Source organism: Bos indicus x Bos taurus, chromosome X, assembly GCF_003369695.1.
Source record: "Bos indicus x Bos taurus breed Angus x Brahman F1 hybrid chromosome X, Bos_hybrid_MaternalHap_v2.0, whole genome shotgun sequence".
NCBI lineage: Eukaryota > Metazoa > Chordata > Mammalia > Artiodactyla > Bovidae > Bos > Bos indicus x Bos taurus.
In genome coordinates, this window is record NC_040105.1 from 41051433 (window position 1) to 41077848 (window position 26416).

General features: G+C 41.7%; 1 protein-coding gene across 14 annotated transcripts in view; it reads right to left on the reverse strand.

Moving 5' to 3' along the window:
* Positions 1–21545, reverse strand: part of CASK (calcium/calmodulin dependent serine protein kinase) — a 377764-nt gene extending 356219 nt beyond the window's left edge. For 7 of the 14 annotated variants that reach the window (XM_027534519.1, XM_027534517.1, XM_027534510.1 and 4 more), the window contains exon 1: positions 21288–21544. In XM_027534519.1, the coding sequence (XP_027390320.1) occupies positions 21288–21346 (59 nt within the window). In that variant the 5' untranslated portion in view covers positions 21347–21544. Of the gene's footprint in view, positions 1–21287 lie in introns of all 14 variants that reach the window. The other 7 variants (XM_027534512.1, XM_027534509.1, XM_027534508.1 and 4 more) reach the window with 3 other exon arrangements.
* Positions 21546–26416: the final 4871 nt, after the last annotated feature.

Below are 26416 nucleotides of genomic sequence, written 5' to 3' on the forward strand. Positions count from 1 at the left end.
CCTGTAGCATTGTCGAAAACAATAGGGATTATTAGCAAACAAACATCACAGCTGCCTAAAGCTGCAATAATGGTTGGGGCAAACAAGACCTCAGTCCAAGACACAAAAGGGAGCTCAGGGGAATGAGACAGCCACAGGGGGCTTAAAGCTCTGACATATTCTTGGGGTTCTGGAAGGCTGGACAAATGTAAGGCCCTGCATTTGATGTACTGTGGATAAGGAATTCAGTTCAGCTCAGTCACTCAGTTGGGTTTGACTCTGTGACCCCATGGACTGCAGCACACCAGGCCTCTCTGTCCATCACCAACTCCCAGAGTTTACTCAAACTCATGTCCATCGAGTCAGTGATGCCATCCAACCATCTCATCCTCTGTCATCCCCTTCTCCTCCTGCCTTTAATCTTTCCCAGAATCAGGGTCTTTTCTAGTGAGTCAGTTCTTTGCATCAGGTGGCCAAAGTATTGGAGTTTCAGCTTCAGCATCCTTCCAATGAATATTCAGGACTGATTTCCTTTAGGATGGACTGGGTGGATCTCCTTGCAGTTCAAAGGACTCTCAAGAGTCTTCTCCAACACCACTGTTTAAAAGCATCAATTCTTCAGCGCTCAGCTTTCTTTATGGTCCAACTCTCACATCCATACATGACTACTGGAAAAACCACAGCTTTGACTAGACGGACCTTTGTTGGCAAAGTAATGTCTCTGCTTTTTAATATGCTGTCTAGGTTGATCATAGCTTTTCTTCCAAGGAGCAAGTGTCTTTTAATTTCATGGCTGCAGTTACCATCTGCAGTGATTTTGGAGCCCCCAAAAATAAAGTCTCTCACTGTTTCCATTGTTTCCCCATCTATTTGCCATGAAGTGATTGGATAAGATGGATAAGGATAAGGAATTAGCAAGGATCAAAGAAAGATAGAACAAAGGCTTCCCTGATGGTTCAGGGGGTAAAGAATCCACCTATAGTGCAAGAGACACACAAGATGCGGGTTCAATCCCTGGGTCGGGAAGATCCCCTGGAGGAGGAAATGGCACCCCACTCCAGTATTCTTGCCTGGAGAATCCCATGGACGGAGGAGCCTGGTGGGCTACAGCCCATGGGGTCACAAAGAGTCCGACACGACTGAGCGACTTCACTTTCACTTTCTTCATTCTTGCCTGGAGAATCCCATAGACAAAGGAGCCTGGCGGGCTACAGTCCATGGGGTCACAAAAGAATTGGACACGACAGAGCAACTAACACACAACACACACACAAGGAAAAGAGGAGAGCTTCTTAACTTTTCTATCAGAAGGATTTCACTGTTTCACTTGAATTTCTATACAAGAAGAAAGTAAAACCCAAGGCAGACTGGTAAACTGCCTGAAATTTGAAGCCACGGATTGGGGCACACATTCAAAGTCCATGCATTTAATAACCCTACCATACTCAAGACATTATGTAGTGCTAGAGATATAAAATCCCTGGTTTCTGCCTCGGAGAAGCTCATATTCTAATCATGGAGCCAGATAACCAAGAAGTAATTAGAAAGCTAAGAAAGAGAGTTTTGATGGAGGGAGGGGCTTTAGATTAAACACAGTTGATTGAATATAAACATTTATCAATCTCCCTTCAGAAGCCATGAGAGTGAATAATTAGGAAAGATATAAAACAAGATAAAGAAAGTGGGAGAGAATCTGACACAGAGAGAGAGGTCTACAAAATTTTAGATGAAAACAGTTTGAAAAAAGGCAACTAACTTAGCTGTATATTTCTTCCTTCTGCCAAGTACCTCCAGTAAGGGCACCTAAACTGAAGCAAGTAAGCCAGTTCATTCCTGAGGGCCTTGGAAAAGCAGAAGGTAAAAGTTCAAGAAGTGAAGTTTCCAGGGACATCTGAAGGAAATAGGAATTTACTTTTAAGAAGGGGGGGCGGTGGTGGGGAGCGAAGAGGAAATCCTTTAAAAGAGCAGTAAGACTCTCAGATTCTTTCTCCTCAACCAGAGGATCAGGTAATTGCCTTTTCTCCACACAGCAGAAGACTTTCTGGAAAGGTTGAACTCAGGAACACCAGTCATAACTGAGAACAGAATGGGATGCTCTACCACAAACAAGGGGTAGGTAAACATCTGCACAGCCAAGGGTGAAAGATCCAGCCCTTTCCAGACTGGGCTTCTGAATACTAGATTCGACGTTATTACCCTCAAATTCCCTCCCACAAGAGATTCACGGAGTCCTAGGAAGAAAAACTGACTGGCTTAAGGAAAAAAAAAAACACCTCACAGTTAGTTCCTCATAAATATCCTGGCCTCCCCCAATCAGAGAAACCCAGTCAACAAGCCCCATTCATGTCCACTGACTTTCCAATCAAGTTTTCCATAATAGAAGCAAAACCTGCTCAACTATTTGTTGGAGGGCTACCTCTAACATGAAAGACAGATACCAAGACTAAGAAACGGGAAAAGAAAATCAGAAAAAACAGACAAGATGAGGAAGATACAATTCACATATCATAAAGTTCACCCTTTTAAAGTATACAATTCACTGTTTTCTAGTATATTCACAAAGCTATATCTCGATCAGCAAGCATGCTGCTGCTGCTGCTAAGTTGCTTCAGTCGTGTCCGACTCTGTGCGACCCCATAGATGGCAGCTCACCAGGCTTCCCTGTCCCTGGGATTCTCCAGGCAAGAACACTGGAATGGGTTGCCATTTCCTTCTCCAATGCATGAAAGTGAAAGTGAAGTCGCTTAGTCGTGTCCGACTTTTAGCGACCCCATGGACTACAGCCCACCAGGCTCCTCCGTCCATGGGATTTTCCAGGCAAGAGTACTGGAGTGGGATGCCATTGCCTTCTCCAGATCAGCAAGCATAGTGCTTATCTAATTATCTAATTCCAGAACATTTTAATAATCTCAGAAAGAAATTCTACCCCCATTAGCCATCACTCCCCATCCTCTCCTTCCCCCTTAGCCTCTGGCAACCACTAATCTAGTTTCTGTCTCAATAAATTTGCCAGTTCTGAACATCTCATATAAATGAAATCATACAATATGTGGTCTTTTCCATCTGGTTTCTTTCACTTAGTGTAATGTTTTCAAGGTTCATCCTCGTGGTAGCACATATTAGCACTTCATTTCTTATTTCTTTTATGGCCTAATAATACTCCACTGTGTACAAGTACATTTTGTTTATCTATTCATCAGTCAATGGCCATCTGGGTTGTTTCCACTTTTTGGCTATTATGAATAATGCTGCTATGGACATTGCTCTACAAGTGTTTTGTGTGAATATATGTTCCCAATTTTGCTGGGTATGTATCTAGGAGTGGAATTGATAGGTTGTAGAAACTATAACTCTCTGAAGAACTGCAGGGTGTTTTCCACAGTGGCTGCACCATTTTACATTTCCATCAGCAAAGTATGAAAGATCCGATTTCTACACCACCTCACCAACATTTGTTATTGTCTGTCTTTCAGACTCCAGCCATCCTGGTGTGTGTTAACTGATATCTCATTGTGGTCTTGATTTGCACTTCCCTAATGACTAATGATGCTAAGCACCTTTTCATGTTTATGGGCCATTTGTAAATCTTCTTTGGAGAAATATCTGTTTAATGAATTTTAAATTTCATTTAACATTGAATAGCCATGTCTGGTCAGTGGCTAGAGTATTAGGAAGATGGCCAGGATTACCTCTGGCCCCTTACCTTTGCTCAAGGTCAGGTGGGGATGGGCTAAGTGACTGGAAGTGCAACCCAGCTTCATACCTCACTCTGGATGCTCCAGATGGAATAAGGAGTGAGGCAGCAAGGAGAGAGGCAAAGGAAATTTGTGCAACACCTGGAAGGAGGATGTACTAGGCACAGAGCTTGGCTCTCAAAACTTTTTGTTGATGATGAAAGCAACTCATGTTTATTGAGCGCTTACAAGGTGCCAGGAACCGTGCTTTATAGCCATGGTCTCATTTAGTCATTAAAACAAATCTATGAGGTAGATTCTACTGTCTCCATTTTACAAATGAGGACACCTTTTTAGACAGATCTGGTAAGACAGATCTTAGTAACTGTACTCACCATAAAATTCTCCATTCCATTTCAACCTTAGAAATGTCTTTTCTTCCTTTAGTTTAATTGTAACAATGATCTGACAGTTCTCAATAGGGATGCTAAGTGTTATTCAGGATTCCATCATTATGTTCAGCATATACTGTACAATTCTGTATCTGCTAACCTATCTCACAGGGACATGATGAGAATTAGATGGTTTTTGAAGCAGCAAAATACTAGCACTAAATGAAAATCTGAACTCCCGACTTTATGCATTATGGGTCAGATTTTATCTTTTTTCATGTGTTTATCTATACCCCCCCTGCTCTGAATTGGCTCAACAACTATATGATGAAAACTGACCGTGTGCCAGATGCTGTCCTAGCTGTAGAGAGACAGCAGCAGCTATAACAGCCATGAATCCTGACCTAATGAAGCTGAAAAGATATATTAAAGAAATATGTGGTTTGAAAAGTACACAAGCTCCAATAAGTTTCTGTCACATGGATGCCTTGTTGCAGTGTCTATTTCATAATGAACCTTATCTTTGCAGCAGAAGTACCCTTAAATGACACTCTCTGCCTACTAAGAAATTCTTAGTCTGAACATTATAGCTTTTCAAATGGCTTAAAATCCACGCATTTGGCAGAACTCATCTATCGTAGCTGCTTCTAGGGAAGTAGCACCCAGCTCCCAGGCACCACCAGCTGCCGAGGAATAAAAAGGAACTATTAAAGCTTACCTCCAGCTCCACAGGGCCGTCCCAGACTCCCAGACAAAGGAGAACACAGCCAGTCACCAGAGCACTTCTTTTGCCTGAAGTGTGCCATGATTCCCCAATCTTTCACCACTACCCACCCCTGACCCCTATTTTCAGGTAGATAAAACAGAAACGATGAGGCTGTTCAGATGATTCGTGTGGGTGGCTACTGTGCTGACTGGGACAATAAGGCTGCAGAACACTGCTCCCTCTTACAGAGTTCACATTTTATTCACCGCTATAAATAACAATTTAGTTCTTAAAACACTGCATTTCCACACTATATTGTACAAAACAGTAAAGCTCAAGTTCTCCAGTACACAGGTTGCTTCTGACAACAGAACCAAGTAGCCACACTTTGAGGGCTTGCCTCTGTCTGACCTTCTCTCCCTGTACCTCACCTCCAGGATGAGTAAGCAGGGCAAATGGTATGAATTAACTTGACTGGCACAGCCTAAAATGAAAGGTCTAACTCGACCATTTTCAGTCTTAAGCTCACGATTTCCTGTGTCTTACCCAGCCTCTCCTACCAAAGTAGTCAACCCGAGTTGACTGAAAGAAATCATGGGCCCAACAAACTCACCAGTAATACAGCTCAGTATCATTTGGCCAAGTCGTGTTTCCTAATTTAAAACATCAGTCATGTACAACCAGGGAGTTACAGCTGCAAAAACGACACTTTTGCCCAATCTTACTAAGAGAACTAATGGAGACTAGGAGAAGGCCTCCCTCCACCCCCACTTCCTTCAGTGGTGTGGGTAGAGAGAAGGACTCCAAGTGCATAGATAAGAACAACACTGAAGTTCAGTTCGTGGATTTTATATGATACTGACCACCAGTTACCTTAAAGCCTGAGAGCAAGTACAAAAGATTATTGAGGGAGGGTGCAAGAATATTGAGGTGATATTCCAGCTAAGGATAGAAATAACCATCCTTGGTTATGGGAAGGCTAACAAAAACTCATCCAGTAAACATCCTAAGATTACCCACAGTATTCATTATCTGTGTGTTCATAAACATCCTTGTGAAGTACAAGTGACTAAAGCACTCCAGGCCAAGGATAAAAATTTTCCAAATGGAATGATGCTGTTTCAATGGCTTAGAGTACACCAAACAGCTCCAGTGAATTCCTAAACTTCGCAGTCACAAAGTGATTTTTTTTTCTTGGGGTAGTAAAAAGGCAGCAAAAATTGGGAGAAATGAAGACTATAATATATAATAGATCACTAAGTTCGGTTACACTGGAGTACAGCAAAACCAAGGACACCCAGTGCAAAAATCAGTGAGGAAATGTCACAGAATTGTTAAACAGGCTACCACTATTATCAAACATAGAAGGAAAGGGCACAGTAGTATATTAGTTTTATTCACAAGTCTCTAGTCACTGAGCAATAATTTGACATCAGAGAGAGCAATGGGCAGGAGTAAAGGGAAAAAAAATAGGTGTTTACCTATTGATTTCAGATATTTGTAGTTCAGTTATTATGGGAAAGAAATCAATACTAAGGCTTCAACTTGGGCTGGGATCAGCAAACTTTTTGTGTTAAGGGTCAGAAAGTAAATGTTTTAGGCTTTGTGGACCATATGGTCTCTGCTGCAACTACTCAACTCTGCCCTTGTAGTGTGAAAGCAGTCACAGACATTATTTAAATGAATGAGTGTGGCTGTACTCCAGAAAAACTTTATTTACAAAAACAGACAGTGGGCAGACTTGGCCCTTGGGCCATAGTTTATTGAGCTCTGATCTACAGTTCTAAATCAATGCTTCTCTAATTTTAATGGGCCTCAGCATCCCTTAAAGAACTGTTAAAAAGGAAATTGCTGGGTCCCACCCCCTAGAGCTTCTGATCTATAGGACTGGGGCCTGAGAATCTGCATTTCTAACAAATCCCCAGGTGATACTGCTCTGCTGGTGAGGATGAAGTCCACCCTGGAGAACCACTGCTCTATACTTCACTACTAAATAGGAAGTTCAACATTTTAAGTAGCTGCCAAAGTTCACACCAGATTGACTACAAAATTCTGCCACTTGTAGTGAGTTCCAAACTTCAAAGCTCAAATAAAATTCATTTAAAGAAAAGCAAGGAGAAACACACTAGGCAGGATTTTTCCTTCACTGACCTCCATGTAAATATTACCCCATCAGTGAAATACACACAAGTCTTCCTCATATCTCTTTATTCAACATTTTTCACCCAACATGTCCCCAGTCCTATAAAGCTCCAGAAATCAAATAAGAAATCAAATCAGTTTTACAGACAATGGTAAATGAATCTTGCAAAATCAAAATATACTTAACAAAGCCCACTTCTAATTAGAAGTGCTTCATTGCAAAATAATGTATTTAAGATAGTTTAAGATATTTGAAAAATTATGTCATTTTGTGTTCATAAGGATCAAATGAGGTAGTTCAAATACAGCCTTCACTATCCTTCTTTTGCTTCCCTTGGGGCTCAGATGGTAAAGAATCTGCCTGCAATGCGGGAGACCTGAGTTCGATCCCTGGGTTGGGATGATCCCCTGGAGAAGGGAAAGCTACCCACTCCAGTATTCTGGCCTGGAGAACTCCATGGACTGTACAGTCCATGGGGTTGCAAAGAGTTGGACATGACTGAGCGACTTTCGGAGAATGCAATGGCACCCCACTCCAGTACTCTTGCTTGGAAACTCCCATGGACGGAGGAGCCTGGTAGGCTGCAGTCTTTGGGGTCGCCAAGAGTCAGACACGACTGAGCGACTTCACTTTCACTTTTCACTTTCATGCATTGGAGAAGGAAATGGCAACCCACTCCAGCGTTCTTGCCTGGAGAATCCCAAGGACGGAGGAGCCTGGTAGGCTGCTGTCTACGGGGTCGCACAGAGTTGGACACGACTGAAGCGACTTAGCAGCAGCAGCAGCAGAGCAACTTTCACTTTCACCCCTATTTTACAAGATAATGAAACCAAATGCTGATGTGTCACAACTAAAATTCTTTCCTTAAAATACTACTTTTCCTAGCAAGTTCTGATCTGCACTTATCAAATCCAACTTGTACATGGCTTTGCAGGACTATGTCTATGAATGTATCTTCATGGGGAAAAGGGTCACTCTAATAAGATCTTCAAGTCCATATTCACATTTATGGGGCTAATTCTGAAGCCATCCCAGCAAATCTAACCAAGAAGCCTGAACTTTAATCAGATCACAATTTAAAACATGCTTGACCTTTAGTGTAAGCAGGTCATAGATTATAGAAGTGTGGTGATCCCTTCCCAGCAGTATAAGAGAAACACTCAGCAATGGGAGAAATACTATTAATGGAGATAATAAAAAAATAGAGCAGCAAGCCTAGAATCTCCCCCTCCATATTCTATTCCCAGGCTCTTTCTGCAACAGTGATCATGTATTCATTTGAACAGATACTAACACAAATTATTTTTACATCCATTTTAAGAGGGAAATGCTTTTAAAAAGAAAACCAAGGAAAGGAATATAATCTACAATATGGATGGTCAGTAGAGGGTTTTTTTCCATTCTTATTGGCATGCTTTTAAAAGTATTGCACATGTTGATTATAATGTGAGATAATTACATTGTCACTTTAACCTGTGATCTGCATATTCCAGTAACGATTTTTTTTTAATTTACATGAAATATAATTAAAGAAAGTCCTTAGTGAAAATGCCCTCTTGTTTGTTTTACAAGTATCTAATTATTTTACAAGTGACTAAATTAAAGAAAAAATATGAAAAAGATAATCTCAAATCCAGTGCCAGATACTACTGCTGGGACAAAGATCCAGTTAAGACAATATTAAGCCTAAGGAGACCAGTAAAGGTTCAACATAAAAGCTCACCATTCTGCTTCTGAACTAATGGCTCAGATGGAATTCAGCAAAAACTTCCAGCCTGAATAATGCAATATAAGTAATACTGTCCACAAATTATCATAGGAAGAGATGCCTTTTACTGTTCTCTGAAGCCAACCTAAGAAGTATTTTCATCAAAGTAAGTGGTCTAAATAGATTTCAACATGATCATTCTTCTACTTGACAATGTTAACATGACCTAGTAGATGAAATGCTCTTCTGTAAATGTAGGTAATTTAGATTTGGTGCCCAATCACATCAGAGAATACAGCTTCAGAATCTTTCCACCTCATTTTGTTTGTGATTAAGATGTGGACACTGCTGCCATAATAAAATCTGGGGAGGTTACATAAAAGAACACTACAATATCCATAAATCCTATATATGGCTGTTTCCTAAATATATACTCTGGGATTCTCCTTGTCTCAGTTTTGAAATTTCACATAATGAACAATTAATTCATCTGTCAAATGTCCAAATGCAAAGACAGAAGTTGCTACAAAACTCCCTCTTTTAACATAATCTTTGGAGCTTTTCTCAACACTACAAAAATTATAATCTAGAACAGTCTTGCAAACGATTGATGTAAATCTATAAGCTCAAAGAATACTATCTTTCCTATGTACCAAAGATACAATGACAGTTTTATTTTAAGCCACAAAGCACTCTAAATAGTATATGTCTACTACCTCAAAATACATTGTGCAAAATGGATTTCAGATACAAAAGAGAATTTTGAAGTTTTATTTATACTACGTAAACCTGTGGTAGATTCATGTTGATGTATGGCAAAACCAATACAATATTATAAAGTAATTAGCCTCCAATTAAAATAAATAAATTTATACTAAAAAAAAAAAACAAACAATGACTCTAGCAAGGGCTCTTGGTGAAGTCATAAAATATACATCGTTGGTACATCATAACTCTCCAATTAGGGATGGAGATTTAGTGAGTGTTGTTCCCCCTAATTTTTTTAAAGCTATTTTTTTTTTCAAATATTCCATTTCTGTCAATTTCTAGTATGTTCTCAACTCTGCTTTCATCCATGCCATGGGCAATAAGAATGAAGGAAACAAATGTTTTCAGGCACTCCACATTTATTCTGTCTCCAGTCAGACAATAAGAATGTTAATGAGTTTCTTCCCCTTTAGCTTAGGGTCAAAAAGAGAATCCAAAAGCAACAAACACACACACACACACACACACACACACACACACACACACACACACACAACCACCTAAACGTATAGTATTTCTCCATTTAACAGTGAAAATATTTCAGTGGACCAGTCTCAATATCTTTATATTTTGTAGAAACAACCTACTACTATGGGGCTATTCAGACTATTCACCAACCTTGAAGGTAAACAAGACTGGGAACTGGACAGTCAGCTCCAGCTTCATTTTTAATCTATAACAGGATCAGCAAACTAAAGCCCAGGGCCAAATCTAGCCCACCACCTATTTTTGTAAATAAAGTTTCACTGGAACACAGCCACACTAATTTGTTTTCCCATGGTTGTCTTCACATTACAATGTCAGAGTCTAAGTAGCTGTGACAGATGTGTGGCTCGTCAAGCTTAAAATATTTACTATCTGGTAGTTTACACATAGTTTGCCAACCCTTGGTCTACAAATATCTAAAATTGTTGAAGATCAGTATAAACATGTCCACGAGATAAAAGCTTGACCAACAACCCGTAAAATTTGCTTTATGTCACAGTGTCAAACAGACTCTGTAGGCAAACTCTGATAGTACTCACCTGATTAGAAAGCATTCTAACCCTCATAGACCACTGGTGGGAATGTAAAATGGTACACTTTGGAAAACAGTTTGGCATTCCTTAAAAAGTCAAAGACAGTTACCATTTGACCCAGCAATTCCACTTCTAAGTATATACCTAAGAGAAATAAAAACAAAACTTGCACATGAATGTCCATAGCAGGATTAATTATAATAGCCAAAAGATGAATACCACCCAAATGAATTAATTTGTCATTAATTGACAAAAAGATCAACAAATGTGGTCAAGCCACAGGATAGAATACTATTGGGCCTTATAAAAGGAATGAAGTGCTGATAACATCTACAACAGGGATAAACCTTGAAAACCTTATGCGTAGAAAAAGAAGCCAGTCACAAAAGGCTATAATATATTGTATGATTCCATTTGCATGAAATGTCCAGCATAAGCACATCCGTAGAGACAGAAAGCAGATTAATGATTACCTAGGGTAGGGAGGGATGAGGAGTAAGAATTAAAGTATACAGAGTTCCTTTAGGGGGTGATGAAAATGTTCAGAAATGTATTATGGTCACCATGCACAGCCCTGTGGCTACACGAAAACCCGCTGAATTGTACACCTTAAATGGGTGAACTGGATGGTATGTGAATTATACCCCTATACAGCTGTTACTCAAAAACAGGCATTCTAGTAATCTGCTAAAACACCTAAAATCAGAATATTAGAGGCTTATATTTTGGAATACCTCTTAAAAGACAACCAGTCTCTGCTTATACTAAATGAGAAGCAGTGTAACATTACTAAAGAGCAGGCACTCAGGTCGCGTATGTTGTTGTTTAGTCACTAAGTTGTGTCCGACTCTTTTGAGACCCCATGGACTGTAGCCCACCATGTTCCTCTGTCCATGGAATTTTTCCAGGCAATACTGGAGTGGGTGGCCATTTCCTTCTCCAGGGGATCTTCTTGATTCAGGGATTGAACCCGAGTCTCCTGCATTGGCAGGCAGATTCTTTACCACTGAGCCACCTGGAAAGCCCAGGTCACATATACTAAGGTGCAAATCCCCACGTTGCCACTTATTATTGCCACTTTGTCCAGGGTAAGTTACTAATCTCCTTATTTCTCAGTTTCCTTATCTGTAAAATGGGGAGGAGGGGTGACTGCCTCAAAAGGAAGGGTTGTGGCCAAGGTCATATTAGAAAAATATAAAGAATTAAAGAATTTAACACCATGTCCAGTGCATAATGAGCACTCAAACCATAGGATCTGGGGACAACAACAAATTCCTGAAGTTGTCCCTGTAGAATTTAGTTTTTTACTTATTGTTTGAATATTTATGTTACCAGTGTCACTAAAATAGGAGCTGTGAACCTAAAACTGCTCTCAAAAATATAAGAAATATTAATTAAAAAATAAAACAAAGTGAACATTTTTAAGAACTTTAAAGTGAAAGTCGCTAAGTCGTGTCCAACTCTTTGTGACCCCATGGACTATACAGTCCATGGAATTCTCCAGGCCAGAATTCTAGAGTGGGTAGCCTTTCCCTTCTCCAGGGGATCGTCCCAATCCAGGGATCGAACCCAGGGCTCCCACATTTCAGGCAGATTCTTTACCAGCTGAGCCACAAGGGAAACCCAAGAGTACTGTAGTGGGTAGCCTGTCCCTTCCCCAGCAGATCTTCCCAACCCAGGAATTGAACCAGGGTCTCCTGTACTGCAGGCAGATTCTTTACCAACTGAGCTATCAGGGAAGTCCCTGATCTTAAGAACTTTAAGATTTATTTAATTTTCCCTACCTGTATTCCTCTACTCTTTTACTCAATCAGCACAACACCCCTGCAAGGTCCATGTTATCACTCTCATTTAACATATAAAGAAACTGAGGCTCAGAGAGCTTAACTAACTTGCTCAGGGTCACACAGCTAGAAATGAATGCCTAAATGAAAAAATGAACGAATGTTAGCACCACTAAATTTTACACACATGGTAGAAAAGAATGTTCATTTCACCGTATTATTTATGTAATAGAGCCTGTGTTTAGCACTGAGAAAGTGCACATTTGGAAATTGTTGAAACTTATCTACATAGCTGCCAAAAGTAATTTGAGTATCTCAGAGACATTCTAGAAATAAAAAATACTTATGCTGCACTTCACAATCACTAATCCATGCAAATGGCTCATGAAGCAGCTATCATTCCTTTATAAATAAAGGAGAAAATGGTGATAATGTATCCGAAGGTTACCAGATCAGATCTTAGGGGGCTGCCTTACAGTCTTCAAAGCACTGTTGATCCATATGTTTGGGGGAAAATAGATAAGGGTAAGCAGGAAGGATATGATGTTTCTTATCAGTTTTATAAGGTAGTAATGTTACAATGGTAATCTGCACATGATAGCCAGGGCCAGAGACCTCTGTAACTGAATTAGTAACATTGTTTTCATAAAACATTAAAATCTTCATAGGGTTAAATCCATCCTAGATTTGAATATACCAAAATACTCTGAACTCAGGGTTAGAATTAGAAGCCTGTGATACAGTCAATGTATAATATTTTGTGTTATTAAACTACACTGAGAGAGGATACAATCAGCATTCTTATCTGTAAATGATTCAAATATTCAAAACAATGGTAACAAAGTAAAAAAATGTATCAAAAGAAATAAAAAAGAAAAGAATGTGTAACAGAATCAAGAAGTTGAATTGCAACAATATGCACTTAGATACAAAGAAACTGGCTTAAGTATCATAAAGTAATCCTTTCTTGATGTGAATGGATGTGGACAACTCAAAAAAGGCCAACAAATGAATTTAGTTGGTGGGATGGGGGTAAGAGGGGTGTAAAATGGGAGGAGAGTATTACAATTATCCAACTGGGACCAAAAACCTTGAGGCATGGAAGAATTCAGTTCCCTATAGATGAAGAATTTAATACGAGAACAATGGTTTGAACTTAAAGTGTCTAAAATTTACTTTGTCATTTCATTAAAAGGGGCCCATTTAATTCAAGTTAGGCACCAAGCTTGGGAATCAAAAAGACCTAACCTTAGGGAAAAAAATGGTTTTACCTAAAAGCCAGCCATCAGAATCTGCAAAACACAAGTAAAGTGAAAAAGAAATGTACTTTTTTTTTTAACCCTAACTATGTTGTGGAGAAGGCAGTGGCAGCCCACTCCAGTACTCTTGCCTGGAAAATCCCATGGACGGAGGAGCCTGGTAGGCTGCAGTCTTTGGGGTCGCTAAGAGTTGGACACGACTGAGTGACTTCACTTTCACTTTCCACTTTCATGCATTGGAGAAGGAAATGGCAACCCACTCCAGTGTTCTTGCCTGGAGAATTCCAGGGACGGGGGATTCTCGTGCCGTCTATGGGGTCGCACAGAGTCAGACACAACTGAATCGACTTAGCAGCAGCAGCAGCAACTATGTTGTTGACATAGATTCACAGAAAGACAGTATAATGGTACCAACATCCACAGAAATGAAGTCAGAATCTTGCTTTTCAGTCACATGAGGAATGGAATATTAAGCATCATATTAATATTTATTTTGATAAATGCTTTAAATAGCCTCTGTTATAGACAAGCCTATTCTTGGTCCTCAGTCAGTGCATTGGCATTTTATATTATTGATCTGCCCCACCTTGAGACTTCTGTGATCCAGCTATCCCAATTCTTCTAATTTCATGAGTTATACTCCAAACCACAAAACCCCACTGCTAGTTCCATCAACCCCCAAGAACTCACTCATTCATAGTTTAACTTCCACAAAGTTGATTTCCAAATCTTCACTATCATTCTAGACCTCTCATTCAAACTCCACCCGTGTATTTACAGCTACGATCACTTAGAAATGGCCTGCACTCAACTCAAAGTGCCATCCATATCAAGGAATACTGGGCTGCAGTTTAAGGGAAGACAGAGTTAGTTAGTTAGATAGATATATAGATGGATATGGAAAGGCCATCAGATATACTATGTACAATGTAAAGTGAATATTTCAGTAGAATGTACAAATATGAGCCCATTCTGTTTTTAAACAAAAATCTTCCAGAAGATGTACAAAAACTGGGGACTTTCTTGGAAGCCCAGTGGTTAAGACTGCTCTCTCCCAATGCAGGGAGTGCAGGTTCGATCCCTGGACAATGGTTACCTTTGGAGAATAGAGCTATGGATGGATGGTGGGAGAAAGGAGAGATATTCACTATTTACCTTTGTGTCATCTATATTTTAAAATTTTATAATTTTATAAATACTAATAAAAAGAAAGTTAACAGAATATTATTAAGTCTTAAAACTGCAAACATATATGAACTCTCTAAGTCAAACTAGCTTCAGAAGTAAAATCTTCCCAGTGTAGAAAGACAACTAAAAAATACACCCAAAATGTGAGAGCTGTGCACCCACCCCATCAGCTTGTGCCTGGGGTTAGGTACCTGCCCCGCACTTGATTACTAACTCAGTCACTTGATTACTTAGGTGCTCAGTGTTGACAGAGAGTGGAGATGCTCACCACTCAGCAGCTGTGGTTCAGTACACAGTTTTCAGAGTCAGAGAAAACAATTTCAATATTTTATCACAGGATATAGGAATAACTACCCTGTGGAAAAAACCCCACCCCACTCTCAACAAACACCTATCTCTGAAACCTCATTACTTCTGGTTTGGCAACTTAGGAGTAATCAATCAACTATTCTGTCTGTTGGGGCAGGCGAATCGGAAGGGAAAAACTGGAGAGTAAAAAGGGTGGAGAAAGTTCCGAACAAATTATATTTTGGATGGATAGTCAACATTCTATATTGCCATGGCTAAGGAATGCATAAAGTTATCAGTCTGGTGGCAAACGCTGATATTTCATTAGAAAGACAAAAGAAAAATGAAATAAGATGAGACAACGAACCTCTGGGCTTCTCATGTGGCCCAATGGTAAAGGATCTGCCTGCCAATTCAGGAGATCCCTGGGTTCAGGAAGACCCACTGGAGAAGGAAATGGCAACCCACTCCAGCATTCTTGCCTGGAGAATCCCATGAACAGAGGAGCCAGGTGGGCTACAGTCCATGGAGTCGCAGAGTTAGATACGATTAAGCGACTGAGCATGAATGCATGGAACGTCTACTGAAGAGGTAAGAAATTTAACCAAAATGTCGAACAATTAAAATTTGCAGTAAATTCTGGAAATGAAGACATATGCCTTACTTTAAGGACACCCACTGCAGTATTTTCACAGCTGGAATCAACAGCAGACTGCAGCATGAAATAAACGGGGTTTAGAACTGGTAGGATTCCCATGTGATCTTGAGCAAGTTACTGATCCCTCTGAATCTCAGTGTTTTCTGTAAAATGGGTACAATGAAAGGAGCTAACATATGTAAAATGCCTAATATTTGAAGGCATAATTGTCCCTTCATGAAAAAGACATGTTAAGTTACAAAAGATTTTTTTTAACTTGTGAACATATGTCAAAGTTCCTTTAAACCATTTCTTCCAGATTTAAAACGTGAAAACATTTACAAAATGCAATAATTCAAGCACCATCTCCAAAAGTGAGGTACGCCTGCGTCTTTAATTTACTGAGTAGAGCTATCACTGAGGATGGTGAAAGAATTTTCAATTTAAAGGAGCTATCTAGAAACACAATATAAGGGACATTAAGGAGCTATAGTTCATCAGGTGAAACCATTGCAGATACGAGGCAGCAATGGAGGGTTGGGGGGAATTGCACATGTCAAGGCCACAGAATATGTCACCATCTTGGAAGGTAAGGGAAAAACCACAGGAAACATTATAAAGACCATGTGCAAACCACACTTAAAGTCCTAAAGCAGTCTGTAGAAAGTGGACATGAAGATACTCGGAGAAGGTTGTGCACACGCACAACTGAGAAGCTCAGTTCACTCCAAAGGGGTCTTAGAATCAAACTCCGTCATCAGGGATCACCACTGCTTACCCCCTCCCGATAACACCTGCCGTCTGGAGGAATCTGCATGTAACATGCTTTTCCTCTGCAGGACTTCAGTTGATCCCCCACAGCTTGATCTTTCTGGGGCACCAGCACTCTGGTGATTGTGTTTCTTTTTCCCTTGTTAAATGATTGTCCCTCGGATCAAGCACTTCTTTCATGAAACATCTCATTTCTGGAAAATTCTTGGTTCCTTTAGGCTCTCACTTGACTTTATTTCCTAACATGAACAACTAGTTTACCTATCACGTCTTGCTAAAGTTCTTGGGAAAGATGTTCCAACATGATGTAACACTGTTCCTCCCCCCACCCCTACCCCATGGTACTAGAAACCCAAATCACTGGGCCAATCAATATATGTGAAAGCCATAGTAATTAGGACAAATTAGTAAAGCTGAATTTTCTCTATGCTAAATTATATATTCTGCATATTATTAATCTGGTTTTTACACAAACACTGCATTTAACTCAATTCTCTGACAAGCAGCATTACTGGAATTGCAAGTAGGAAATTTAAAGTATATAAGCAACTTAACCATATCCTTTTAATAGAGTGTATGTGCAAACACAATCCATACTAAACTGATAGATGCCTTGTTATTAAATTAAGTCGTCATAGTAGACAGCCATCATCAACTGTTATTGAAGCAATCCTTGTTCTATGCTGTTCCAAGCATCAGACAATCACCATGTTAGCATTAGATGAGTGTCATAAATCAATGTAAATCTTAAAAGACCCAAAAAAATCAACAGCAAACATAGGCTGAAACAAAACTGTTAATACAATAAGGCTCAAAAACACAGTGTAGAGAAAATAAAACCCATGTCTTGGTCTTTTGGTCTTTGGTCTTTGGTCTTACTCCCCCCCAAATATTTATTCCACTTTTTAAAAACTGTGAGCCTTTGAAAAGCCAGTCCCAAAATATTACGTACATAACCTAAGTTTTAAACCAGTGACTCTCAATCATACCTGCACATTAGAATCACTTAGAGACCTTTAAAAAATACCAATGACCAGAACCCTCTCCCAGAGATTCTGAGTTCATTGCTCTGACACAAGGCCCTCTCATTGATCTTTTTTAAAAGCTCCCCTGGTGAGTCTAATATGCAGCCAGGTGGTCAACTACTACTTTAATACAGCCTTTTGGGACAATAATTGCTCTAAAGTTGATAAACACGCATTTTGCCTTTCAATGAGATTTTATTATAAAACTACTCAATTCATTCCATAGCTAATGAACAACTGTTACACTGCAGGTTTTGTGTTAATAATAAAGAAAGATATGTAAGATATATTTCCTGCCCTCGAGAAGCTCCCTGTTAGCTAGGGCGAGTGACTCATAAATAAGAAACTGTAACTAAATATGATAAGTGCTCTTGAGGTGTAAGCAAATACAGCACGCCTCACAAACTTGTATGTCATCCTTGAGCAAGGGTCAGACTGCATCATTCCAATTTTAGTTTATGTCCTACCAAAGCAGGAAAGTCAGAAGTTACAGGTTACTAAATACCCAGGCAAAAATATTCAGCCTACACAAGGTGAAAACAGTACATTTTGCTACTCTCTTTCACAGAAAACTGCTGTACCATGAAGGTAGGCATTTCTACATTTTAATTTGGATGAATCATTTTAAAATTTCCTTCATGTAATATTACTGATTGTGCACTTGCCTATAAAACCATCAATTTGCAAAAGATACAGTAAATGCTCACGACCATAAAAATTAGCTGATTACCTGTATTTGCATAATACCTTTCCCTTCCAGTAATTTGCTACATTTGCTAAGACAAGAAGTTTTGGGACAATGACAGCATAGACCGTTTGTTTCAGTCACTTGAAAGATGTTACATGGGAAAATGTCATGGAAACAATAGGCATTCAAGGACCACTTGCAAGACTTTCAAAAATAAGAAACACAGGGGGAAAGAGTTTAAATTAAAAAAAAAAAAGGAAGGGCATTCTCCCAATATTCATAATGAATCAGACAACTGATTCCCAGTAAAATAATGGGTGGGTGAGTGAGCAGGTAAGTAGTGAGGCAGGGGAGTTGAGTGGGTAGTCAACAGATGGGTAAAAAGGTGAAATCCATTTTAAAGCACTTCAGTGAAAATTTAAACCTGTTAAATCCTAGGGGTCAAACACAACTTGTGATGCTAATTTAGTTATAAAAGAGGAATCACAATTCCAGAGAACTTGGATAGCAATCAAGAAGGTTTTCTGTGCAAAGTGAATGTCTTCAAGGGCTTTCTGTTTAAATCCAGAGTTGAACAAATTCTGAGTTTAAATGCCTGCTGTCAGAGACCCTGCAAGAAAATCTCAAGTGAATTTCAATTTTCAGATCAATATATGCTGAGACAATTTACCAGAGAAAACCCTCCAACCTTTACACAGGGTGAGGAACACTAGCATTATGTTCTCTGCCACAAAGCCTACCTTGAATGCATTATTTCATGGAACGACATATCATAATCGGCACTGACCAAGTCAGGCTTTGTAGGATATGAACAAGGCTTCACATTCACAATAGTTAAGGTAGCCACAGAGGACCTATCACCTCAAAATTAGCTTGTTCCCCCTCCTCGTGCAGCTCTGAAGTAACAGAGGAGATGAACCTCGTTCTCCCAGAGGCATTTCCTGAAAATATTCTATCAATTATAAGTCAGCAGAATACCGATTGTGCTAATGTGATGCTGACCACTTTTCTTTTCAATATCCAAAGAGATCACATCATCACTCTTTCAGATCTCAAGGAATCAGAACTAGCTACTAACATTGATTCAATGATGCCTATATTCCATCATCACAATAGAACTAACATTTTAATCTCACATTTTCCGATTATGACTTTGCTGGCTCATTTGAATCAAATATAACTGAGACACAACAAACATCATTCCCCTTGGTACCCACTCCCGCCCCCACGCAATCATTTGGGGGCTTTTGGGAAACACCTTATTTACCTTCTTGGATGCCAAGAATGAAGAAACCAAGATTTTTTTTTGACATATTTGTCTTTCTAGAACTGTGCTATTCACATATGGATACAAGCACTTGAAATGTGGCTAATCCAAATGAGGAGCTGAATTCTGAATTTTCTTTCTTTTTAATTAATTTACATTAAATTTAGAAAGAGATAATTCAGTTATTAGAAAACTTTTAGGTATGTTTGCAACAACTTGGGTATGTGAACCTACTTTTGCAAATGCAAATTTTATGAAACCTAAATACAGAACAAGTATGTCTGATGAAAATTCAGCTTAGTATCAGAACAGAGATGTATGGTTAGTGTAAAATACACACTGGATTTTGAAGATTATGAAAGAAAAGACGTAAAATACCTCACTAATGATTTCTATACTGATTACATGTTGATGTGATATAGTCTGGATCTACTGGGTAAGAGAAAATATTTTGTGAAAATTAATTGCACCTACTTGCTTTTAATCTTTTTAATGTGGCTATTAGAAAATTCACACATGCAAATTTTACATATATAAAATTACATACGTGGCTCGCATTAAATACTGTACAGACTGCTCTGCTCTAGAGCACTTCCACAACCACCTTAACAGAGCACATTTGGATACTGTTCTTCCAGTAGACAAGCTAGTCATGTAACAATAGGGGCAAAGAGTAACATGTCCTTGTATCAATTGGATCTGAGCAAAGTATGTAGCAAGCTCTACCCACAGTCTCACCATGTGAGGCAACACTGTAATACCTCAACATGGAAGGAAATTAGTGAGTTATCCACACTTAAACAAATTGAAATCCAGTACTGCAGACAACTTAAAAAAGAGATTGAGCCAACTGCTCTAAGGTCTTGGTTTCATTTCCCAACTGCGGACCTTAAAATAGACAATAAAGCACCACTTCCAAAAAGAGGTAAAATATTTCAACGGTAGCTATCTACCAATCCTTAAAAACTAGGCAAAAAATTTCTCTTCAATTTTATCTCCTCAACTTCTAAAGCCACAGAATACACGCTGAACTAGGAAATCAACTTCAGATCGCCAGCATTTCCCTCACAAGCAAATTAGCAGGATTGTGCACTTGGAATACTGTTTGACAAGAATGAAAAGGAAACTATTCAAAACAGATTTAAGGAATGGACAATTAGATGAAGAACTGCAGATTTAATTCTCAATCAGCCCTGTGATTAATCTGATTCCCTGCTTTTCCCTAGTGTAATTATACAACACAGATGAAAGGATGAGCATTTGGACTGTCAGTTCTATATTCTGGACCAGCCCGGTGACTCAAAGCAGACGGCGCTACCACGCTAACCACCATCCCAACAGTCGAGGGAAGCCTCGAACACTGATTTAACAGTCATTGCATAACGAGGCATTAAAAATTCGGAACCCCCCAACTCTTTCCACGTTGGTCTACACCAGGTGAAGAATTTGCTGAAACCGAACGCACCCCGTCTTAAATGACCCCCTCCAATCCGGGCATGGGGTGAACACAAAGGCATGTATCTAATACCATGCACAATAGACACACACCCCACAATTTAAGACCCTGGACGTTCTTTCTCTGTCTCTCCACGGAAGCAATGAAATGCAAGCTGCTCTTTTCTTTAATGGTCTGTGGTACACGCAAGGTAACAATAAGCCCAACTGTTCCCAGGAAGCAACTATAAAATCGGTTCTGCCACGTCCCTGTGCAACCGTCAGATAAAATGCAGACAGCAGATTTCAGCCGGCCCCACGCCTCATAAGGGGGCCGACCTCGGCTCATCGGCCTCCACGGATCGCCGAGAAGCCCCCAGACTCCCGCCCGGCTGGAGGTCCAGGTACACGTCTATAAATACTCCGGGGTGAGGAGGACAGGGGAGGAGGAGGGGAGGAAGGGCAGGGGGCAGACCCGGGTGGGTGCGGGTGCGGAAGGACCCGGGCATCACTAAATGCATTTTCCCACACTCCCGCTCCCCCGCGTGGAGACTCACTTGCCGATCACCTCGCACAGCTCGTACACATCCTCGAACAGCACGTCGTCGTCAGCCATGGTCCGGAGGGGACAGTGGCCGCAGCGTGGAGGGCTCCGAAAACGGGGGTGGGGGCGCCAAAGAGCTCAGTGCCCGGCCCCTGGCTCGCCTCCTCCCCTCAGGACCCGCGAGCCCTCGGTGCCGAGGACACTCGAGCGGGGCGGCGAGGCCCGGAGACTGCGGCGCCTTCCTCAGCTGGCGACCGCCCCGGCGCGGGCGGCGGGGCCGGGGCGCAGGAGCGAGGGCGGCCCGGGCCCGGCGCCGCCCGCCCGCCCGCTGCTCCTCGCGCTGCTCGGGCCGCGCTGCCCGGCGTGCGGATCCTCGGGGATCGCGCGGTGCCTTGCTCTCCTCTCGTCAGCCCGCGCGGGCCGCGAGGCCGCGACCGTTCCCTCTGTCGAGGCTGGCTCCGGCTCCGCGCGGGGCAGCTCGGACTACAGGGGGGGCCGCGGCAGGACCGTGGAGGGAGGATCGCCGCGGAGGGAGGTGGCGGAGGCAGATCGGCGTTGGGGACCAGGAGGCGGCGGCAGAGACGCTCCCTCCTTCTTCTCCTCCTCCCGCCGCCGCCGCCGCCCGCCCGCCTGGGAGTGGGAGGGGGGCTTCGTGGACTGGCTCTCCGTGCGGGCGGGAGCCACGGCCACCGCCTTCAACTCCTCCTCCGCCTCGGCTGCCGACCAGCTCGCGAGCCCCGCGCACCGGCCTAGAGCACACACGCGCTCCTCCCGCTCCGTCCGCGCGGCTTCCCGAACCACAGGCCCCGCCCACTCCAGCCCGTCGGGAGGCGGTGGCCCAAGGAAAGCGACCAGGCAGAGCGACGCATGCGCGCGCCGCCGGCCACGTCACGGCAAACCGGCGGGCGCCGGGAATCTACGAGGGGCGGGGGACTAGGGCGCCGGGGCGGCATCTGCTTAGGCGGGGGTGGGGCGGGGTCGTCACCCCCGCGACCAAGCCGCGGAAGGGGTCGGGGACAAAAGATCTGCACGTTCTTGACTCTCTGAGGCGTGAGGCTAGGAAGCCGGCCGCTCCCTCCTTTTGTAACCACGCGAAGCATTCCCCGGTTTTTGCTGGGGAAGGAGGCTCGGAAAGGGTCCTAATGAATGGGAAAGCAAGAACAGAGGTGGCGAGGTTCTCACTCCAGATCGTGCTAGGCGGGGGATGCTTTTAGTGCCACTGTCATTCCTTAATAAAAACGAGGGCTGTGGAAGAAGTGTTGTCCACCTACAAGAAAAGGACCAAACAAAAACTGTCCAGGAAGGCGTGCAACAGCAAATGGTAATTTGTAGAGACAGCTTATCCTGCATTCTGCCCCAAACTCAAATATCTATCCAGCGCCTGTTCTGAATAGAGACAGTCCCGAGAGAGGTCAGTAAGGCAGGGACTTTAAATTCCTTTGTATATTGCACCCCCCTCCCCAAGTCTCCAGTACCTACTCTGCTCCTTTTACTTTCTACAAATGTTAGGCATGTCAGTATAAAAATGCAACTAGAGGGAGTGGATGTACAGGGTCAGCCAGGGAGTGAGGTTATGGGTGTTGCCGCTGTGTTAGGTTGTATTCAATATGAAAATTTCTGTTCAACTGAGCATGTGCGGAATGAGCCAACGCCATCAGACAGGTATATGCCTCAGCTGAGGACCAATAAAAAAAGTCTTTGTTCCTCTGCACAGCAGAAGTGCCCAATTAGTTCATAAGTCAGCTTTGAGAAATCTGGTAAAATTCTCAGTGCAGTAGTTGAAAAAAAAAAAGAAAAGAAAGAAAGAAAAAGATAGTATTTACTAAAGTGTGTGAGGGGGTGGAGACCCACTGCCTATTTTCTCTTCAGAAACATTTTCTACAAAACCTTAACCACTCCCTTAAGAACCTGAGAGATTTGCCAGTGCTACAGATTTGAGTACTAGACTTTTTTTTTAATGCAAACCAGAGGGAAAAATGTAATTATGAGAGATTTTCCTCCTTTTCCAAAGAGCGTGAGCATTCTCTAGAGAAGGGAGCATCAGAACTCGGGAAACATTGCTTCCATTGAGGGTTCCGCACTTCCAAGTCACTCACTCCAAATTGGCATGTCCACTTGGTACCTACTGATTAAGATGTTACTCCATTCTGCCCTGAAGTTTACAGCAACCCTCATCTTGTCAGTTTCACTTCCTTTCCTCAGTCTAAGTCTGAGCTATGCCAAAGCTTGTCGACTTCATTCGGGGGTTTGTTATCTTCCACGGGGACCTATGCTCAGAGGTAGACAAGGACAATAATAAAAGAAATAAAGTTGAATAAAAAAGATGACCACAGAGATAGGTTTGCAGTCTGCTCATGGAATCACAATGGGTTTAGATTTGCAAAGTGCCCTAGAGGTCAGCCAGTCCCACTCTGTCATCTTTAGACATGAGGGGGTGCCACCATGATTGATCTAACTTGGCATTCCCTGGTCACTGGCCTTGAATGGTTCAAGGTCTTCCAACCAGCACAAAGCTTAGGACCTTCCCCTCACTATGGATGTGAAGCACTCTGTTTCTCCCCACCCCATTTCCCAACCATCACACTGGCTTGAATAAAGAAGTGGACACCCTCAGTTGTTGCCAGCAGACATCTTGTACCCAAAAGGCTAGTCAGACCTAAGATGAAGGTGGAACTGAGGGGCAGCAGCATAGAGATGTCGTCAATGACATTATTAATCTCTTGTTTAGCCAACTCTCTGCCCTTTCCCATCATATAAGTCAATGAATTCCCTTACTTTCTTAATCCATTTTGAGTTGGGTTTCCTGTTACTTTCAGAGGAAGCATGCTACAAATGGTACAAAAAGATGAGGAAACAAGTTCAGAGACAAATATATGTCCATGATCACGTACTTAGCTGAGTATCTAATCTGAACCTAGATCTCCCAGCTCCCAGTGTGCTATTCAGTGATACTTAAGTCCTCTGTAATACAAATCCCTCAGAACTTGTACCAGGCATTGTGGCTAGAGGTAGCTCCTCTGTTTTCTATAATTAAAATAACCAAGCCTCTTTAATGAAGTTAATTCTTCTCTAGATTTCTTCTAAAAGCCCAATACTCTTCAAACAAATAAGCACACATATAAATGATCAGCTGTCTATAATTTACTTGTTTTCATTTCCATGAAGAAAATGTTAAAGTAACTAGGTGCATCAGTTAGAGATTGTGTTTAAATGTTAATAATTGAATACTCAATAACAGCAGTTTAAACAAATAGGGGGACTTAACTTTTCCGTGGCTTCCAGGTGGCTCAGTGGTAAAGAATCTGCCTGCCAATGCAGGAAACATGGGTTCGATACCTAGGTCAGGAAGATCCCCTGGAAAAGGGAATGGCTACCCACTACAGTATTCTTACCTGGAGAATTCCATGGACAGAGGAGCCTGGCGGACTACAGTCCATAGGGTTGCATAGAGTTGGACATGACTAAGTGACTTAGCATGAATACACACAACTTTCTCCTACAGCAGTGGTACTAGAGTCTTGTGTGTTAACTGAGACTCTCAATTGATGCTTTTGAACTGTGGTGTTGGAGAAGACTCTTGAGAGTCTCTTGGACTGCAAGGGGATCCAACTAGTCAATCCTAAAGGAAATCAGTCCTGAATATTCATTGGAAGGACTGATGCTGAAACTGAAACTCCAATACTTTGGCCATCTGATGCAAAGAACTGACTCATTGGAAAAGACACTGATGCCAGGAAAGATTGAAAGCAGGAGGAGAAGGGGATGATAGAGGGTGAGATGGTTGGTTGGATGGCATCACTGACTCAATGGACATGAGTTTGAGCAAGCTTTGGGAGTTGGTGATGGACAGGGAAGCCTGGCATGCTGCAGTCCATGGGGTTGCAAAGAGTAGGACATGACTGAGCAACTGAGATGGTCAAAGTCCCATGCATGAACTACTTTCAAGTAATTCTTCCTTTCTCACTTGCTGCACCCTGTCCTCTCACTTAGTTACTTTTAAAATGGAGAGCCTCCCATAGTAATTATAAAATTCCTTAAATTATTTGAGTCAACACTGTAGTTGCTCCTCTCAAATCCCCACTGCTTGCTTTAACCATTCCTGGGTTCCCCTCCCCCAGCACCAGCATGTTTTTGCTTCCAAAGGCCACACCTGTGACTTCAAAGGACATCCCTTATGGAAGTGCCTGGGAGTCTAGGTCTCTACCATCTGGCCATTAGTGCAGGAATGTGAAAGTCCAGCTGCCTTCATGGGGGTTGGGGGAGGAGGACAACTCTGAGGGGTTAGTTACAGCCTGAGCTTTCCTGTGGGGTCAGGCTGCAGCTACCGTCGGAGACTGTGCCTGGTTCCCCCCCTCCCCGTCCTTACTCCTCTCATTCTCCTGTGAGTACTTCTTTCATAAATCATTTGCTCATGAATCCCCTTATCAGGATCAGCTTTGGGAAAGCCTAACCTAAGGCAACAGCGTTTTCCCTAAGTGACAATTGCATCTGAGTCACCTGGGAGCTTATGAAAAACGTTAAAAATGTTGATTCCAGGGTCCTATCCAAGATCTCCTGAATCTGAATCTCTTGGAGCAGGTCACAGGGATCTGTGTTTTAATAAGTTCCCCCAAGTGAGTCATGAATATCTAAAAATTAAGAATCATTGCCCTAACACTGGCTGCTGAATAAGCTCTCTGAAAAAAACAAAAACAGAAAAGGACCTAGGGCTGACTTCATCACTAAGGTGGAGAAACCATAAGAAATGCAAAAGAACACTTCTGGGAGTAGAAGAGGATCTAAATACAAATGTTTCCTTCTGTAAACCACTGTCTAAAGATTCATTTTACCCTTCTTCCTTTAATATAAATGAACAAGTCACTGGAAGCTTTTGTTTTTCAGTAGAAACAAAATTGCCTTTGGACACAGCAAAGTGGTGATATACACTGAACATGTTGTAACTCAAAAGTTAACTAAAAAGATATCCCTTCATTGAGCCACTTAAGATAACAAGTGCTCGCTGGCCTCCTGGGGACCCAACACTGTGCTATATGCTAATGGGGATTGTAATAGTCAGGATTCTTTTGGTTGCAAATGACAGAAAACGCAAACCAGCTTAAACAATACAGAGAATCTATTGACTCACATAACTCAGAGGTCGGG